Source organism: Pristis pectinata, chromosome 22 (genome assembly GCF_009764475.1).
Source record: "Pristis pectinata isolate sPriPec2 chromosome 22, sPriPec2.1.pri, whole genome shotgun sequence".
NCBI classification, from domain to species: domain Eukaryota; kingdom Metazoa; phylum Chordata; class Chondrichthyes; order Rhinopristiformes; family Pristidae; genus Pristis; species Pristis pectinata.
In genome coordinates this window covers 33,011,360-33,031,694 of record NC_067426.1, presented here as the reverse complement: position 1 = coordinate 33,031,694, position 20,335 = coordinate 33,011,360, and the positions used below count along the sequence as shown (strand labels likewise).

Here is a 20,335-nt window from a genome sequence, read left to right as displayed (position 1 = left end):
AGGTGCCCAGCATAAGTAATCAGCTTTAATGGAATGCGTTTGAGGTACTTCTGATACAAAAATAAATGTAGGAACTGAAAATATGAATGAACATCAGAAAATTCTGGAGATATTTATTTGAAAGATCATCAACAAGAGATATTAACTCTGCTTCTCTTTTCACTCTGGTATATGCCCTTCTGGAGCCAGATGTCTCCAATAAAATCTCTGCTAGGCTGATGATTATTTGCAGCATTTTGTGTTTTAATTTCCAATACAAGTCCTGGTCTACAACAGACTGATTTGTTGCAGCATCAATACACACAATGATAATGACATCGTCAACTGATAAATTGTTAACTGACATTAATCTCCTGTTCATTGTAGATTCAACAAACCTGTCTCCACCTCTTCACCAACACACAAAAAATGCTGCACAGGTCAGGCGGCATCGATGGAAGAAAATGAACAGTTGACAATCTGGGTTAAGGTGGCATCCACATCGATTTCTCTAACTTCCGGTAACCACTCCCCCCTTTGTTTTCCCTTATCCCTCTGGCCCCTTTACCCCTTCTCTTTCCCCTCCCCTGCCCTCACAACCTGCCCCTCACCCACACCTTCCTCCCTCTGGTTCCCCACCCCCTTCCCTTTATTCCATGGTCCACTGTCCTCTCCCATCAGATTCCATCTTCTTCAGCCCTTTGCCTCTTCCAGCTCTCACCTCCCAGCTTCTCAAATCATTCCCACTTCCCCCCTCCCCCACCCACCTACCTTCCCCCCCTCACCTGGATTCACCTATCACCCGCCAGCTCCCCCTCCTCCACACTTTTATTCTGCCTTCTGCCCGCTTTCTTTCCAGTCCTGATGAAGAGTCTCGGCCCGAAACATCAGCTGTTCATTTCCCTCCATAGACACTCTCACTGATCTGTTGAGTTCCTCCAGCAGTTTTTGTGTGTTGCTCCAGATTTCCAGCATCTGCAGTCTCTCTTGTGTCTCTTCCTCCTCACCCTCTGATTCCAGCATACCACATGGATAGTTCCCCAGCAGAATTGTTCCACTGCTTACTCCTTGCACTCGACAACTGATTAGTGGAGCAGTCTGCATGGGCCCAATGGCCCACTCTTGCTTCCACTTCTCCTCATCTTTATAGTGTGCAGTTCTGGTCGCCCCATTACAGGAAGGATGTGGAGGCTTTGGAAAGAGGTTTACCGGCATGCTACCTGAATTAGAGAGTATGAGCTATAAAGGGAGTTCGGACAGACCATTGTTGTTTTCTCTGGAGCAGCGGAGGCTGAGGGGAGACCTGATAGAAGCTTGTAAAATTATGAGAGGCATGGATAGACAATCGGTATCTTTTTTCCAGGGTCAAAATATCAAGCACCAGAGGACAAGCATTTAAGGTGAGGGAGGAAAGTTCAAAGGAGATGTGAACATGGAACATTACAGTACAGGCCCTTCAGCCCACGATGCTGTGCCAACATTTTAACCTACTCTAAGATCAATCCCTCCCACATACCCCTCCATTTTTCTATCATTCATGTGCTATATCTATCTATATTTATATATATAAAAAATATATTTCACACACACACACATATATATATATATATATATATAGATAAATATATAGATATACACACACACACACACATATATATATATATATCTAAAAGAGTCTCTTAAATGTCCCTAATGTATCTGCCTCTACCAACACTCCTGGCAGCACATTCCACGCACCCACCACTCTCTGTGTAAAAAGCTTACCTCTGATATCCCCCATGTACTTTCCTCCAATCACCTTAAAATTATGGTCCCTTGTGTTAGCCATTGTTGCCCTGGGAAAAAGTCTCTGACTGTCCACTCGATCTGTGCCTCTTATCATCTTGTACACCTCTATCAGGTCACCTCTCTTCCTCCTTCGCTCCAAAGAGATAAGCCCTAGCTCGCTCAACCTATCCTCATAAGAGGTGCTCTCCAACCCAGGTAGCATCCTGGTAAATATCCTCTGCACCCTTTCTAAAACTTCCACATCCTTCCTAAAGTGAGGTCACCAGAAATGAACACAATATTCTAAGTGTGGTCTAACCAGGATTTTATAGAGCTGCAACATTACTTCATGGCTCTTGAACTCAATCCCCCAACTAATGAAGGCCAACACACTATACGCCTTCTTAACAACCCTATCAACTAGCACTACAACTTTGAGGGATCTGTGGACTTGGACCCCAAGATCCCTCTGTTCCTCCATACTGCTAAGAATCCTGCCATTAACCCTGTAATCTGCCTTCAAATTCAACCTTCCAAAGTGAATCACTTCACACTTATCCGGGTTGAACTCCATCTACCACTTCTCAGCCCAGCTTTGCATCCTATTGTAATCCTCGACAACCTGCTACACTATCCACAACACCACCAGCCTTTGTGTCATCTGCAAACTTACTAACCCATCCTTCCATTTCCTCATCCAAGTCAATTATTAAAACCACAAAGAGCAGGGGTCCCAGAACAGATCCCTGCGGAACACCACTGGTCACCGACCTCCAGGCAGAATACGCTCCATCTACAACCACCCTCTGCCTTCTATGGACAAGCCAATTCCGAATCCACACAGCCAAGTTTTCCTGGATCCCATGCCTTACAACCTTCTGAATGAGCCTGTCATGGGGAACCTTATCAAACACCTTACTAAAGTCCATACACACCTTCTGCTATCCACTGCTCTACCCTCATCAATGTGTTTTGTCACATTCTCAAAGAATTCAATCAGGTTAGTGAGGCATGACCTACCTGTCACAAAGCCATGCTGACTGTCCCTAATCAGCCTATGCTTCTCCAAATGCTCAAAATCCTGTCCCTAAGAATCTTTTCCAATTATTTTCCCACCACTGAAGTAAGACTCACTGCCCTGCAATTCCCAGGGTTATCCCTACTCCCTTTCTTGAACAAAGGAATAACATCCGCTACCCTCCAATCATCTGGTACTACTCCTGTGACCAGTGAGGACACAAAGATCATTGCCAAGGGCTCAGAAATCTCTTCCCTCGCTTCCCGTAGTATCCTGGGATATATCCCATCCGGCCCCGGGGACTTATGTATCCTAATGTTTTTCAAAAGTTTCAGCCCATCCTTCTTCTTAACATCGACATGTTCTAGTTTATCAGCCTGTTTTATGCTGTCCTCACAAACATCAAGGTCTCTCTCACAGGTGAATACTGAAGCAATGTATTCATTAAGGACTCCCCTACCTCCTCCAACTCCAGACACGTTTCCTCCTCTATCCCTAATCGGTCATACCTTCACTCTAGTCATCCTCCTATTCCTCACATATGAGTAGTACACCTTGGGGTGTACTTGCCAAGGCTTTCTCATGGCCCTTTCTAGCTCTCCTAAGTCCATTCTTACGCTCCTTCCTGGCTACCTCGTAACTCTCTACAGCCCTGTCTGATCCTTGCTTCCTAAACCTTAAGTAAGCTTCTTTCTTCCTCTTCACTAGATATTGCACATCTCTTGTCAACCATGGTTCGTTCACCCTACCATCCTTTTCCTGCCTCAGTGGGACAAACCTATCCAGAACACCATGCAAGTGATCTCTAAACAACTTCTACATTTCCACTGTGCATTTCCCTAAGTACCATCTGCTCCTAATTTACACTCCCAAGTTCCTGCCTAATAGCATCATAATTCCCCCTCCCCCCATTAAATACTTTCCCATACCATCTGCTCCTCTCCCTCTCCAGGGCAAGGGTAAAGGTCAGGGAGTTGTGATCACTGTCTCCGAAATGCTCACCCACCGAGAGATCTGAGACCCGACCAGGTTACCAGATCCAGAATGGCCTCTCCTCTAGTTGGCCTGTCCACATACTGTGTCAGGAATCCTTCCTGGACACACCTAACAAATTCTGCCCCATCCAAACCTTTTGCACTAAGGAGGCACCAATCAATATTAGGGAAGTTGAAATCACCCATGACAACAACCCTGATCTTTTTGCACCTTTCCAAAACCTGCCTCCCGATCTGTTCCTCAGTGTCTCTGTTGCTATTGGGGTGTCTGTAGAATACTCCCAATAGAGTGATTGCTCCCCTCCTGTTTTTGACTTCCACCCACACTGACTTCGCAGACAATCCCTCCAGGACATCTTTCCTTACTGCAGCTGCGATACTATCCTTGATTAGCAATGCCACTCCCCCACCTCTTTTACTTCCCTCCCTGTCCCTTTTGAAACATCTAAACCCTAGAACATTCAGCAGCCATTCCTGCCCTTCTGACTGCCAAATCTCTGTAATGGCCACAAGATAGTTCCATGTACTGAACCATGATCTAAGTTCATCAGCCTTGTTCCTGATACTTCTTGCATTAAAATAGACACACTTCAACCCATCCAACAAACTGCAATTTTGCCCTATCAACTGCTTATCCTTCCTCACAGTCTCTCCACACACTGCATTAACCTGTACACCAACTGCCTCATCCTCTGACCTATCACCCAGGTTCCCATCCCCCTGCCAAACTAGTTTAAACCCTCCCCAACAGCCCTAGCAAACCTGCCCGCAAGAATATTGGTCCCTCTCCATTTCAGGTGTAACCCACCCCTTTGTACAGGTCATACCATCTCCAGAAGAGATCCCAATGATCAACAAATCTGAAACTCTGCCCCCTGCACCAACTCCTCAGCCACGCATTCATCTGCCAAATAGGATAAGATTTCTTTATTAGCCACATGTACATCAAAACACACAGTAAAATACATCTTTTGTGTAGAGTGTTCTGGGGGCAGCCCGCAAGTGTCGCCACGCTTCCAGCGCCAACATAGCATGCCCACAACTTCCTAACCCGTACGTCTTTGGAATGTGGGAGGAAACCGGAGCACCCACAGGAAACCCACACAGACATAGGGAGAATGTACAAACTCCTTACAGACAGTGGCCGGAATTGAACCCGGGTCGCTGGTGCTGTAATAGCATTACGCTAACCACTACACTATCAACCTATTCTTACCCTCACTGGCGCGTAGCACAGGCAGCAATCCAGAGATTACTACCCTCAAGGACCTGCTTTTCAGCTTCCTACCTAGTTCCTCATATTCACGTTTCAGGACCTCATCCTTTTTCCTACCTACGTCATTGGTACCAATGTGTACCACGGCCTCTGGCTGCTCACCCTCCCCCATTAGAAGGGCAAGGTTTTTTTTTTTACAGAGAGTGGTGGGTGCATGGAAACAAATACCACAGAGGCGTTTAAAAGGCTTTTAGACATGAACATGCAGGGAATGGAGGGATGTGGATCATGTGCAGGAAGAAGGGAATTAGCTTAATTCGAAATCGTGTTCAGCACAGACATGGTGAGCCGAATGGCCTGTTCCTGTGCTGTAATTGGCATACAGTAGTAGGTTGGTTTAGGGTCATGGCACTATATTTGTGCAGATATAGAATCTATCGCAGCTATTTACATTCTGTAACACTGACGAAAGACTCTGATTTTATAAAACATGACACCTATAAAACTCTGGTTAGGCTGCATCTGGAGTATTGCATACAATTCTGGTCGTCCCCATTATAGGAAGGATGTGGATGCTTTGGGGAGAGGGTACAGAAGAGGTTTATCAGGATGCTGCCTGGATTAAAGGGCACGTGCTACAAGGACAGGTTGGACAAACTTGGGTTGTTTTCTCTGGGGTGGCTAAGGGGAGACCTGATAATAGTTTATAAAATCATGAGAGACATAGAGTAGACTGCCGGTGTCTTTTTCCCCCGGGGTCGAAAAGTCTGATTTCTAGAAGATGTGCATTTAAGTTGAGGGGGAAGGTGGGGCATGTTTTTTTACACAGAGAGTGAAGGTGACAGGAATGTGTTGCCAGCCATGGTCCATGGTCCATGGTCACGTCCAGCCATGGTCCATGGTCACGTCCAGCCACGGTCCATGGTCCATGGTCACGTCCAGCTATGGTCCATGGTCACGTCCAGCCACGGTCCATGGTCACGTCCAGCCACGGTCCATGGTCCATGGTCACGTCCAGCTATGGTCCATGGTCACGTCCAGCCACGGTCCATGGTCACGTCCAGCCACGGTCCATGGTCCATGGTCACGTCCAGCCACGGTCCATGGTCACGTCCAGCCACGGTCCATGGTCCATGGTCACGTCCAGCCACGGTCCATGGTCACGTCCAGCCACGGTCCATGGTCCATGGTCACGTCCAGCTATGGTCCATGGTCACGTCCAGCCACGGTCCATGGTCACGTCCAGCCACGGTCCATGGTCCATGGTCACGTCCAGCCACGGTCCATGGTCACGTCCAGCCACGGTCCATGGTCCATGGTCCATGGTCACGTCCAGCCACGGTCCATGGTCCATGGTCACGTCCAGCCACGGTCCATGGTCATGTCCAGCCACGGTCCATGGTCCATGGTCATGTCCAGCCATGGTCCAGCAGATACAATGGAGGCTCTGACCCATGTGCAGGCAGAAGGGATTAGTTTCATTAGGCGTCACTCGCTTAATTAGTTCAGCACAGACATGGTGGGCCGACGGGCCTGTTGCTGTGCCTCACGGTCACCGACCCACTCACCTCCTTCATGCGGGGAGCGTCCGCCCCAGGAACCCCTCCCGCCACCGCTCGCCGTCTCCACGGCAACACACCCTCCCGCCACCCCACGTGGTACACGCCGCCGGCCCTGACGCTTCCCCACGACGTTCGCCGAGTGGCGCCGCCGATGAGGCCGGATGCTGCGGAGGGCGGTGTGCGCGGTACTGGAGCCCGCGGCTCAGGGCCTGGCCCTGTGCGGCGGTCGGGCCGGCCGTCCGCTCCACTGCCTGGCTAGGGCAGCGGCCGACGGCCTGGGGCGGCGGCTGGGTGAGTTGTCGGGGCGCGGCTGGAGCCGGGGGCAGGGAGCTGGGTCCGGGCCGGGGGGACCGGGGTGGGGGAAGGGGGACTGGGTCCGGGCCGGGGGCCGGGATACCAGGGACCGGCCCGGGGGGAGGGGAGGAGAGGAGAGGAGGGGTGGGGGTGACGGGGGTGACGGGGCCCGCTGACCCTCGCTGTGTCCTGTTGCAGCTGCGGGCTGGGAGCCGGCCGGCCGCCGTCTCGCCGCGGTGTCGAGGAGGCCGCCAGGTGAGTGCAGAGCGGCGCAGGGGGAGCAGCGGTCGGTGTGTGTCCCCGGCCGGCCGCTGCTCCCGGTGGGTGGGGGGGGGTTGAGGGTTGGGGGAGGTGGGGTTGGGATGGTTGGTTGGGGGGTGTTGGGGTTGGGATGGTTGGTTGGGGGGTGTTGGGGTTGAGGTGGGGGGTTGGGTTGAGGGGTGGGTGGGGTGAGGAGGGTTTAGGGTAGGGTGGGGTGGGGTGGGGTGGTGGGAAGTTGAGACCGTGATCTCCCTCAGAGAAGCCCGGCCCTGGGCTTCACTGCCGGTGGCCCAGTGGAAACATCCTGACACCAACCAATCTCTCCTGCACTGGTTCGCCGGTGAGTACAGCTGGACCAAAACACCATGGGTAGCCTAGCTGTACAGGAAGGATGATGAGCTATAGTGATGGGGTTTAATCGTTGGAGGGACAGACGGTTGATTATGTGGCCAGAGACGTGACTCCAGGGAGATACATCACCTCCCTAATGCCAGCCCAATGGAGCTCATTGAATGACTATAAAGGATGCTGAAGGGAGAAGTTGAGGAATGGTGAATAGTGTACCAATGGCATAGGTAGGACGAAGGAATGAAGTCTTGCAAGGAAACTTTAGGGACCTCAAAATGATTAATATCAGGAGTGCTCCCAGTTCCACGTGCAGGAAAAGGCAGATGCAGCAAATGAATACATGAAGCAGGAGGGAGGGCTTTATCATTCTGAGAATTTGGACTGCCATTGGGGCAGGTGGGACCTGTACAAGCCAGACAGATCACAACTCAACATGACTGGGACCAATATCCTTGCAGGATTGGTTATCGATGCCTTTGGGGAGAGTTTAAATTAGCCTGGTAGAGGAATAGGAACCCGAGAGCAGAATCAGGATGTAGAGAAGCAATGTTGTGGGAAGTGGCGATCCAACTGATGGGGTGGGGGGGCAGCAGGACAGTTCTGTCTGGTAAAGTGATGGAAACAACTTCAATGGGAACTTTTACAAGGTTATAGTTGAAGTTATTAGAGAATTGTGAGAAGGAATGGCAGAGCAGACAAACTGGATGTCTTTTTTTTTTACAAAGCTTATATGTGCATGATTGTAGCCCTTGTTTCCTGTATTATTGGATGAAGTCTTTCACTGTCTTTCCATTTAACACTTTTCTCTGATAGAATTTCCCAGCCAGTTGGATGATCTGGCACCAACCATGTTGAAGAAAAACTACAGAGACTTGGAGGCAATAAGCAAGTACGTGGCTATCATTCCCGAACAACTGCAGCTCAATGTTTAAACACTGTCATTTAGTTCAGCCCCTACCTCTTGTTGCCACATCTATTCAAACCTGGCCCTGTTTATTTCAAACAGGTTGATGATATTGGTAAAATTTTTGAACAGAGCAATTCTCAAACTGGCCTCTCTGTGTCTCTATATATTTTTGAATATTGTATTGAAGAGTAAGAAATCCTTACCTAGCAGCCTAACTATCAAATTGCCAAATATTGTACATTTTAAACTGGGTGTGGAATTCTACTGAGTGGGCACCCAGCTGCTTGTACTTCACGAGTTATTGAGTGGATAAGTTGCCGCAGCGCACAGTCTGAGTGAGTTAGTACTTTGAAGAAAGCCCTTCCAAAAAGGGAGTGTGAGGATGGGGGTGTGGGATACAGAGAACGTAGCTACTGGTGAGGTGGGGTAAGACTGGCAAACGGAATGGTTACTCGGAATGGGGCTTCAGGGCAGAAAGAGGGCAGTTATCCATGGGGGTGCGTATTGAGGGAAATGGAGAAAGTTACCAATGAGCAGGAATGTTGTGTCACCCCATGCAGTCACCTTGTCTGTGTTATTCATTGTGACTGAGGCTCTGGAACAGAAGCTGACTTAGAATTGGGGTGGTATGCAGGGAGACAAAGATGGACGAGGGGAGAGAATGTAAGGTTGTTAATGCTTGGACGTGTTTTTTCTGCAGGACTGATGTAGTAGTTCAAAGGCTGCTCTCACTGGAAATGGCAAGTCATGTAAGTCTTTCCCCTTCTTGGATCATATTTAAGCGAAGCATTGTGTTGAGCCAGGCATTCCAAACAGTGACGTTTTCTGATATTTTTGCGACATCCTGTTTCATTCATCTCTTAACCATTCCCTTCTGTTGCTGAGTGACAGTTTCATGTGTGCAAGCTGGTGGTATCAGAAGTGATCTGGAAGACAGTAGAGGTAAAATCCTGGGACACAAGTAGGTGATGCGAGGGCTGGTTATCCAACAGGGATAAGCTGCTAGGAACAGCGTGGCCTCGCTCATCTGTAGCCATTCTACAGCACCCCTTGCAAGAGGCAGGAACGTTGAACTTTCTTTCTTTTTGGAATTGTTCCTTTGTTCTGTGTAGCACCAACTGCTGAACCAGAAGTGCAGCAGGTTATAGACTCTCTGAGAAACTGAGCATATGCAATAGTAAGTCATTGAACCAAAAGAGCAGTACTGCATGGGAAGGACTGTGTGTTTGGTGGAGTGGCTAAACAAGGTAGACCAGTTACAAATAACTTAATAAAAGAAACACTCATATTCAACACAGTACCACATCCTTCCAGGGCACCAACTTGTTCAATTATAATGATCTGGCTAAAATTAACATGAGGGCTTGACAGAATCTGGGAAAGAGGAAGGGGGGAATTGTGCTGGAGAATGAAACTGAATATCCAGCTGTTACATCTCGGTGAAGGAACGTGGAAACAGCAGAGAAGAGACGGTGACTTCACAAGACCCAGGTAACAACAGCTGAATGAAGTGGAGGCTACAGATGACTGGAGATGCTGCAAAGGTGGAAGGAAGTAGAAAGTTCGGGAGGACCTGCGAGGCTGTGAGAGGATGGTTGTCGTGTCCTTCCTTTCAGCAAGGGGAGCAATGGGTGCTTAAATAAGTGTTTGTGTTAAATTTTGCATATTTCCATTATCCTTATGTGACTATGGTTTGATCAGTTGGCTGTTAACATTCTGTGTGTGTAAAGACTGGTGATTTGGAGAAAATTTTGAGCAACTTATTAACGCCAGGACCTAACCATTAATGTGAATTTAAATACACTTAGTGCATTCAGAACCTGGGCTGAAGGAACAGCCCATCCTAATTACCTTAATAATATTCCTTTCTGAGATTCAGTGTGGAAGGGGTTTGAGGGCGCAGGGATAACCTTTATATTTGTTTCCTGCTTGTGCCGTCGACTTTGATTTGATTTTCCCACTGGTACAGAATTGATTGTGTGACTCACTTTTAGAAGGAGAAGCTGCAGTTGAAGACGAGCCTGCTGGTAGAGAAGGTGCGGAGGAGTCCCAATGACGTTGGTTCCACTGAGGTCCAAAGTGAGTTTTCTTTCCATCTTGAATTGTCATCATCGTTTTTCAACCACTCATTAAAAACCAGGACACAGGTGAAGTAGGATCCTAATTGTTCTGTGATCTCAACTCCATTTTCCTGCCTGATCACCACTTCCCATAAAAAGATTCTGTCAAATAAACTCAGTGGCTACACACCTACAACCCTCTGGGAATAGAGAATTGCAAAGCAAAACCCTCCTTGCCTCTAAAAGCCTGACTCCTGATCCTAATTTAGCATCCATTTTAGTTTCTGCATTGAGGAGGTGGAGCCTATCAGACTCCACCCTGTCAAGCCCTCTAAGAACCTTGTCAGTTTCAATGCAGTTGCATTTAATTCGATTGAACTCCAGAAAGTGTTGAAGTAAAAACGGAAACAACAGGTCAGGCAGCATCTGTGGAAAGAGAAACATTTAACATTTCAGGTCAGGATTGGGGAATAAAGAAAGATGAAGATCATTTAAAATAGCAGAGAAGGTGATGAGATGGATGATGGGCTGAAATCTACAGTGGGTTAATGGGGCACTTCAGAGGTTATGCTTCTGTCTGTATTATGTGCTGTAATGGCAGAGCTGTGGGACATGCCCAGTAGGACAGGTTGCTCCAATGGAGAAAGAAACCACTGAATCAATGCTGCAGATGGATGATTTGCAGCAGAAGTGGCCAGTTATGGAGACAGAGAAGGCAAGTTATGGATGTTGTAATTCAATCATCCCAGTGGCTGGTGAATCTTTGGATTCTCTACCCAAGATGCTATACAGGTGTAATCACTGAGTATATTCTTGGTAAATTAGGCAAGTAATCCTCCATTTTAAGGGACTATCTAAGATGAAAATATTCTACACAGATCAATAGATTTTTTTTTGTTAAGGGATATGCAGGGAAGGTCACTGCGGACAGGTCAGCCACAATCTTACTGAATGGCCCACACCTGCTGTTTCTGAAGTTCTTATGTCACTGAATGTCAGGGTAAGTAACAAAAGTGAACAAATATTGAACTATTTCAGTCAGCGGTTTAAATCGAGCAGATATGATATCAGAGTAGAAGATTGGAAATTCCATAACTCACTTAACATAAAAACATTACAAAATTGAATCAAATTTAAGAGGATCTGGACCGATTGCATATTAGAGGGTTTTAAAATAATCTAGAGGAGTGATACCAATGTTGCCATTGTTAGAAAATGGCATGTTAGAAAAAAAGAGCCTCTGGATGGGAACTTTGTATTTGGAGCCATGGACCTGTACAGCATGGAAACAGGCCCTTTGGCCTAACTCATCCATGCCAACCAAGTTATCTACGTGAGCTAGTCCCATTTGCCTGTGTTTGGGCCATATCCCTTTAAATCCTCCCTATCAATGTACCTGTCTAAGTGCCTTTTAAAATTGTTATTGTACCTGCCTCTACCACCTCCTCTGGCAGCTCATTCCATGCCTGTACCACCCTCGGTGTCGAAAAAGTTGCTTCTCAAATACCTTATGAGGCTTTCCACACTCTCCTTAAACCTATGCTCTCCAATTTTAGACTCTCCTACCCTGGAAAAAAGACATGTCAGCATAACGTATTGGTGGTAGCAAAAACAGAATCCCTAATTTAACTCCAGTTTGGGCAAATTATTAGAATCTATTCTAAGTATGAACCTTCATTTAGAAAGGCAAAGATTAATCGGCTGAGTGCATGTATTTATATAAAACCCTGTCTGACTAATGACTGAACTTTTTTTTTGAAGAGGTAACAAGGATGCAACTTGCATTGATTTTAACAAGGCTTTTGACAGGGTCCCAGCTGCTCAACAATGTAATAGCCCTTGGGATCCAAAGGAGAGGGGTAAATTGCAATTCAAAATTGGCTCAGCAGCAGGAAGCAAGCAAAGATATTGGGTATTTGAGAAGTATTTTTATGACAGAGCCTCGTACAATGAGAGTTCCACAGAGCTCAGTACTTTCTCCATCTTTTTGCAATATATTAATAAAACAAATATAGAAGGCACAATATAGCTGTAGGTGATAACAAGTTGGTTGTGTGGTTGATGGTGAGGAATTCTTTATACTGCAATGTGATACAGATAGAAAAGTGGCAAGTAGGATATAATCCAGAGAAGTGTGAGATGATGTATTTGGGGAATGCAAGAAGACAAGGGAATGTACAATAACTGAGAGGATATTGAGCAATGTGGAAGAGCATTGGGACCTTGGAATATATGTTCACAGATTCTTAAAGGTAGCAGGGTTTAAAAAGCCATATGAGAGAGATGCCTTTATTAGCGGAGGCAGAGTATAAGTTATGCCAGAACATATGGAAGAGTACGGGTTGAGTTCTGTGTGTAGTTCTGGTCACCACCTTATAGGAAAGATGTGATTGCACTAGAAAAGGTGCAGAGGAGATTTACAATATTGACAAGTGTGGAAAAATTGCATCAATGAAGAAAGATTAAGAGAAGCTTGTTTTCTTTCAAACAGCGGAGGCTTCACTCCATGAAGCAACCCTTGCTCCTGATGTGCACTGCCAGAGCAGCCACGTTCTTTTTACTCAAACCACATGAGTGTAAAGGATGTGCTGGGAGTTCACCGAACCCTGAAATGGTTTAGTGTGTGCTCTTTTGGGAATACCCAATAGGGCAGGCAGCATCTGGGGAGAGAAATCAAACTTAATGTGTCAGGTGAATGATCTTTCACTAGAAATATGAACATTCACCAGATTTTCTCCCACATCCCAAAGGTGTGCGGGTTGGTAAGTTAATCGGCTGCTGTAAATTGCCCCTAATGTGTGGGAGAATCTAGAAAGTTGACAGGAAATGGGTGGTTGGTGCAAACTCAGTGGGCTGACCAGTCCCTTTCTGCGCTCTGTTGCTGAATCTGAAGCAGCCAAAACTGCAGCTGCTAGAAATCTGAGATAAAAACCATGCTGCACCTGCCGACTATTTCAAGTGTTAGGTTTTAATTTCTGATTTCCAGCATCTGTGTTTCTTAGCTCCTTGATTACAGGGTGACGTATAGATGGCTGTGTGTTGAGTTACCCACCTCTCCCCCTTCCTTCCCACAGTTGCCATCTTAACAGCAAAAATTCGGAATTACCAGGATCACCTGCAGATCCACAGAAAGGTGAGAACTTTAAAGTTTTACTGCACCTGTACAGATACATCTGTACTTCCTGTTTCAATTTGTGTTTCAAATGGTTCCAGCTGCCGGTTTTTAAAATAATTGTTACTCTGACTACTTTAGTCTGCATCGTATCACAGACATTCTCCTGTTCTCTCCACCTCCCCCTCTGGTCTCAGTGCTGGGATCCATGTCAGCTAACTTCCATTCTTCACCTAATTCCATTAATGCATCTCTCTGCTTTAATCCCACTACCCTGCTCTCTCCAAAGTTGCAGTTGTGCAGCTTTAATAGTCCCTTTCACTGGATTCTGTATTTCACAGCATTTTTTCACATTAAACTGTATGTTAACATCCTCTCTCACACTAAGCTGAAAAGAAAAGTATCCTTATCAGGGCCATTAAACAGAAGGCAGAAACTAACTGAATCACTTGACCTTCAGTTCCCCTTGTTACCTGGCCTAACGCTGCGGAGGAATGGTTGAGCCCCGGGTAGTTACATGCCCCAGTATCCAGTGCTCATTCAAGTTTTCACTTGGCCAGGATAAGACCAACAAACGATATATGCTGCTGGCAATCGACAGGCGGAAGAAGCTGCTGAAGTACCTCCGGCGGACACGCTATGAAGTTTTCGAAAATGTTTGTGCACAGCTGGGCATTCAGTACACCTTTCCCCCTGAGTATTACAGGAAGGCAACACGGCGCTGGGCTGCCAAGAAAGCTTTGTGCATAAAGGTAAGGATGTCAGCCAGCTGGGCAATTAATTGGGAGCGGCAATGAACCGTTCTTCAGGACGTGTGAGGTTTAAATCAGTCAGAAAGCCATCTCGATCACCGTTAAGTGCAAAATCTCTGGATATTGGGTTAGATTATTTTGGAAAGGCATCCATTATAGAATGGCTTATGAATAGTGGACCAACGCTAGAAGTGAGTTACTGGAGGGTACACCAACATCACTTGGCACACTGAGAAAACCAAACCTCTATCTGTGCACATGCACTGGAGTTAATGTTTGACTGGAGTTTCCAACCTTTACTGACCCCAGAATGTACGAACCTTGATATCGGGTGCAGGTAGAATCAACTCAGCTGTTATAGTTGAACAGCCTGCTATCAGACATCATCCAAAATCATGCATGAAGAATGGTTGCAGGACCAAGGCTGGAGGCTGTGTGATGCATGTTGAATGCCAGCCCAGTAGAGACGATATCCTGAGGAGTACACTGTTTATGATGTATACTGAAAGGAGTAAGCATTGCTTAGTCTGAGTACTTAGTGAACTTTGCATATACTGTAAGTAAATGCAAAGCTAGTAACATCAAGAGAAATCTTTGCAGTAATGTTTACCACAGATACCTCAGGTGAAAAGTTATGACAAAATGTGAGAGGAACACAGCAGCTCTGAAAGCTTAGTCTTTGGTAGAGATCTTGGAACAGAATAGGTTTGACAAAAAGGAAACCCTTACCCAGCATTGAACAGGAGGATGAATAGAGCAAGGCTGTGTGGACTACAAACAGTGGGAAAGCCCAGACACCTGCTCTCACTCACAGTTATCCCGCTCTCACCCGTGGGTGTTTTGCTTTGATTCAGGTTTTCGAGGAGATGAAGAGGATCCGTGCTGCCGAACGGCAGAAGCGCAAAGCCGCAGCTGCAGAGAAAGCCCAGTCTATCAGCAGAGAAGTGAGTGAAGGTACCCCTGTGTGATCAGGAGTGCACACTGCTGGCTGGTATCTGTCGTGTACAACAGTTGTCTTTTGATGGAAGAAGCCAGAACTTCAATGTCCAATTAATAAATATTTATCTTTTCAAATTCCTTGTACTCTTTGAAAACTTTGAAAAATCTGAATCTTATTGGTTATTGTTATGACTATGCTGAAGCCTACTGATACCAGTAGATGGATGTAGTGCATCTAAAGTCTATGTTGTCAGTTCGTTAACATGGTTTGTATAACTGCCACTTCCTGATTCTTCTCCAATCTACTTGCACCCCACACTCAGCGTCAAGCTGGCTCATCTTTTGATACCCACACCGATGGAACATCACTGGTCATTGAAGAGGCTAAATCAAAACCATGTTTTGGTATTGGTTTATTATTGTCACTTGTACAGAGGTACAGTGAAAAGGTTGTCTTGCACACCATTTGTACAGATCAATTCATTAAACAGTGTAGTTACATTGAGTTAGTACAGAGTGCATTGAGGTAGTACAGGTAAAAACAATAACAGCAAAGAAAATGTTACAGCTACAGAGAAGTGCATTGCAGGTAGACAATAAGGTGCAAAGTCATAACAAGGTAGATTGTGAGGTCAAGAGTCCATCGTATCGTACTAGGGGACTGTTCAATAGTCATTTCACAGTGGGATAGAAGCTGTGCTGGTGGTATGTGCCTTCAGGCTCCTGTATCTTCTGCCTGATGCGAGAAGAGAGAATGGCTCGGGTGGCTGGGGTCTTTGATTATGCTGGCTGCTTTGGAGTACAGCGGGTCAGCCCTGAGATGGCTGCAGAAACTGGATAGAATAACAGGATAGAACTTGCTGTCAGCAGTGCTGCTTGCTACTGACCCATGTGGTAAGAATGCACTCATCTTTGATGCACTGCAGCCAACTTGTGTTGGGTGCAATGTAATGCCCTTGTTTAGGGTGTGGGCAGCATTTGGGCAAAAAAAAACCTCTGAAATGTTTAAAACCAGCTAAGCCATAGTCTAACTTTGTCAGCTGTCAGCCCCAATGAAGTCTTGAATGTTTATGAATGTCCTTGAGAAAAATGTTCAAAACCTGTCAAAAATAAATGTACAAAAAAAAATACTTTTTATAAAAAGCAAGCTAAAGTACTTCAATGTTTTTGTTTTAAAGTGTTTTTAACTAAACTCAAAAGAATACAAATTACCTCAGACTGTATCCCTAATCTTAAATACTGGGAAATTATTCTGGTTTTGCTCTCAACATTGGAGTGTGATCTGTAGTAAATTGATACTGAGAAGAATTCGAAGAAGTTCTGCTAGGGATTAGTCCGACCTCCTGCTGTATCTTTGGTACAGACTAGCACAAATAGCAGGGACAATATTACCCAAAGGACGATAATGGAATCATTTGCTAGGAATGGCAACAATAAAAATTGGATTTGTTATATCATTAATTAATTTTAAAGCCACTTGTACTTTGCCCATATGCCTCAAGAAGATAAAAGGAAGTTAGCATTGAAACTTGCTGAGATGGCTTTTCAAGATTTAGGGAGTCCACAGTAACTTGGCAGAAGACTTGGTTGTCAGTTATGGAGCAGATGCAGAGGGATATCTACAAAGGCAAGAGTCAAAAGACTGGAGAGCATGTTGGGCCAGAGAAGGGGAAAGGCTGTCTTAAATAACATAAGAGAGGACCTGATGAAAGTATATTGGGAGCAGATATTTGGGGGTAAAATGACATCTGACAGATGGGAGTCTTTTAAAAGAGAGTAAGAGTTCAGAAACAGTGAATTAAGATCAGGGAACCTTGGATGACAAAGGATATTGAACGTTTGATCAGGGAAAAAGGGAAGCATGTGCCAAATGTAACTGGAATCAAATGAGTCTCTTGAAGAATATAGAGAGTTTAAGGAAGAAATCAGGAGGGCAAAAAAGAGCCGTGAAATATCTTTGGCACATAAGATTAGGGAGAATCCCAAGAGATTCTATAAGTATGTCAGAAGAAAGAGGGTATCCAGGGAAAGAGTAGGATCCCTTAATGACCATAGGGATAATTATATGTGGAGCCTGGTGCTGTGGGCAAGATCCTAACTAACTACTTACTATCTGTGTTTACCAAGGAGAAGGGCACGGAAGATACTGAGTTCAGGGAGGGGCATATTGATAGTCTGGAGCATGTCGGTATTAAGAAGGGGGCGGTATTAAATGTCACGGAACAGATAAAGGTTGATGAATCCCCAGGGCCAGATGAGATCTATGGGAAGCAAGGGAGGAGATTGCTGGGGCTCTGACAGATCTTTGCATCTTCTTTAGCCACAGGTGAGGAGCCAGAAGACTAGAAGATAGCTAATGTTGTTCATTTATTTAAGAAAGGCAGCAGGGTTAAGCCAGGTAACTACAGGGGCTCCCAGTTACGAATGACCTGACTTACAGAAATCTGACTTTACGCAAATTCTCCCATATATTTTTAAAGCATTTTTCAGTGTAGTAGTAAAAGTAAAATAACTAAATCAATAGAATGCTGTTTAGTTATCTCTGCTCTATCTTTCAGTCCAAGTGAAGCGTCGCAACCTTTCCTTCCACAGATGCTGCCTGACCCACTGAATTCCTCCAGCATCTATGTTGTTCCAGATTCCATGATCTGCAGTCTCTTGTGACTTCTGTTTAGTTGTTGGGTTTATCCTAAACCCTTTCTTGAACAATACTTGCAGTTTTTCAGTCCTCATGCACCATTCCTGAACTTGTAGATATTTGGGAGATTATGGTCAGGGCTTCTGCATTTTCTTCAGCAACCTAGAATGTACCCCATTTGGACCATCCACCGGCCCTGCCAGTTCCTTCTATTTGTCAATTGTGAGCTCATTGAGAATCTCGACTATTTCTTCCTTTGGTGAAACTGTAAAGCACTTTTTTAGTCCCTCAACCATGTCCACGGCCTCCATAATAATGTCCTTTTAGATCTCTAATCAGCCCACCTCACCCATGATCCTATTTCTATCTATGCAATGGACTGAGACATCTGGGTGTTCACTCTGTCCATTTAGACTGTTCTGCAGCTCCTCAGTAACATCTTTAACCAGGGAGGAAGCATCCAATTCCTGGAATCACTGCAGAAGCAGCTCTCTGCTCCCCAAACAGTTTCAGAGCTGTGTTCAAGTACCTGTATGAAATGCAAAACTTACGTGCAGCAGCATCACAGGCACATAGCATCAGATAAGCAGCATTCACAAGAAAAACATAAATTATACACAATGTTACAAGAAAGAATACAATTAGAACAAAAAAGTCATTGTAGTGCAAAGTGATCAAGGTAGTCATAGTTTTGTTAAACTGTAGTGATTAGAGTTGTGTTGGCTGGTTGGTTCAAGACCTGCATGGTTGAAGGGAAGAAGCTGTTGTTGAACCTGATGGTGTGGGATTTAAGACTTCAGTACCTCCTGCCCAATGATAGCTGTGAGAAGATGGCATAGCCCGGATGGTGCTCAGGCTGCTGTTTATCGATTACAGCTCGGCGTTCAACACCATCATCCCCTCAGTACTAATCAACAAGCTTCAAAACCTGGGCCTCTGCAACTGGATCCTCAACTTCCTTATCAGGAGACCACAATCAATACAGATCGGTAGTAACATCTCCTCACTGACAATCAACACAGGTGCACCTCAAGGATGCGTGCTTAGCCTACTGCTTTACTCTTTCGACACGCATGACTGTGTGGCTAGGCACAGATCAAACATCACCTATAAATTTGCCGATGACACCGCTGTTGTTGGCAGAATCTCAGATGGTGATGAGGAGGCGTACAGGAGTGAGATATATCAGCTGGTTGAGTGGTGTCGCAACAACAACCTCACACGCAACGTCAGCAGGACCAAGGAACTGATTGAGGACTTAAGGAAGGGGAAGTCGGGAGAACACACACCAGTCGTCATTGAGGGGTCAGTGGTGGAAAGGGTGAGCAGCTTCAAGTTCCTGGGTGTCAACATCTGAGGATCTATCTTGGGCCCAACATGAAGAAGGCACGCCAGCGGCTCTACTTCATTAGGAGTTTGAGGAGATTTGGTCTGTCACCGAAGACTCTTGTAAATTTCTATAGATGTACAGTGGAGAGCATTCTGACTGGTTGTTTCACTGCCTGGTATGGAGGCTCCAATGCACATGATCAAAAGAGGCTGCAGAAGGTTGTAGACTCAGCCTGCTCCATTACAGACACAACCATCCTTGCCGTCAAGGACATCTTCAAGAGGCGGTGCCTCAAGAAGGCAGCATCCATCATTAAGGACCCTCACCTCCCCAGCACATGCCCTCTTCACATCAGGGAAGAGGTACAGGAGCCTGAAGACCCCCACTTAACAGCTTCTTCCCCTCCGCCATCAGATTTCTGAACGGTCCATTAACCCATGAACACTACCTCGTTATTCCTCTTTTGCACTATTTACTTAGTTTTGTAACTTATAGTAATTTTGATGTCTTTATGTCTTGCACTGAACTGCTGCCACAAAACAACAAATTTCACGACATGTGTCAGTGATAATAAACCTGATTCTGATCTTTGATGTTGGATGTTGCCTTCTTGAGGCTGCGTTTCCTGTAGATACTACTGATCATAGGGAGGGATGTGACCATGATGTATTGGGCTGAGTTGACTATTCTCTGCAGCTTCTTATGTTCCTGCGCATTTGAATTGCCGTCCCAGACCATGATGCAACCAGTCAGGATACTTTCAACAGTACATCTGTAGAAGTTTGTTAGAATGACAAGCTGAACCTCTTTAACCTCCTGAGAAAGTAAAGATGCTTATGTTCTAGAATGGCATGTGATATCTCAATAAGCTTTCCATTTCTCTCAATATCGTTGCATAATATTCTATCATGCAGTTTTGAAATTTTTGGTTGATTCCCTAGTCTCATAAGCTTTTTCAGGAGAGAGTTCCAGATTTCCACTATCCTTTGTGCCTTCAGACATTAATTTTAAGCGAAGGTTGAGCAGGCTAGGGTTCAAAGGCTAAATGGTGACTTAAGATAATGAAAGTGTTGACACAGAGAATATGACACAGGACCAAAACCAAGAGGTTAAAAAAAAGTCACTGAATCCACTCAGGATTTCAGCAATAACTCATT

At 45.6% G+C, this 20,335-nt stretch overlaps 1 protein-coding gene across 2 annotated transcripts; it reads left to right on the top strand.

The window, feature by feature from the left end:
* The first annotated feature begins 6,595 nt into the window (after positions 1-6,595).
* On the top strand, positions 6,596-16,366 carry mrps15 (mitochondrial ribosomal protein S15). 2 transcript variants are annotated; one of them, XM_052036566.1, is made up of 8 exons: positions 6,616-6,828; positions 7,030-7,086; positions 8,254-8,329; positions 9,048-9,096; positions 10,342-10,426; positions 13,482-13,540; positions 14,080-14,271; positions 15,126-16,366. In XM_052036566.1, exons 1-8 carry the CDS (start codon positions 6,699-6,701, stop codon positions 15,237-15,239), a joined length of 762 nt encoding a protein of 253 aa, XP_051892526.1. In that variant the 5' UTR covers positions 6,616-6,698; the 3' UTR covers positions 15,240-16,366. The 2 variants fall into 2 exon arrangements, with proteins under 2 accessions (XP_051892527.1, XP_051892526.1); XM_052036567.1 differs by lacking the exon at positions 7,030-7,086 and having other exon boundaries at positions 6,596-6,828.
* The last annotated feature ends 3,969 nt before the right edge of the window (positions 16,367-20,335 follow it).

What these genes read in the sequence shown, in the direction of transcription:
- mrps15 (XM_052036566.1), top strand. Translation starts at nt 6,699, where the DNA reads ATGCTGCGGAGGGCGGTGTGCGCGGTACTGGAGCCCGCGGCTCAGGGC. An exon ending in TGGTTCCACTGAGGTCCAAA is followed by an intron (nt 10,427 to 13,481) that starts GTGAGTTTTCTT and finishes TCCTTCCCACAG; the next exon opens with TTGCCATCTTAACAGCAAAA. An exon ending in AGAAAGCTTTGTGCATAAAG is followed by an intron (nt 14,272 to 15,125) that starts GTAAGGATGTCA and finishes GCTTTGATTCAG; the next exon opens with GTTTTCGAGGAGATGAAGAG.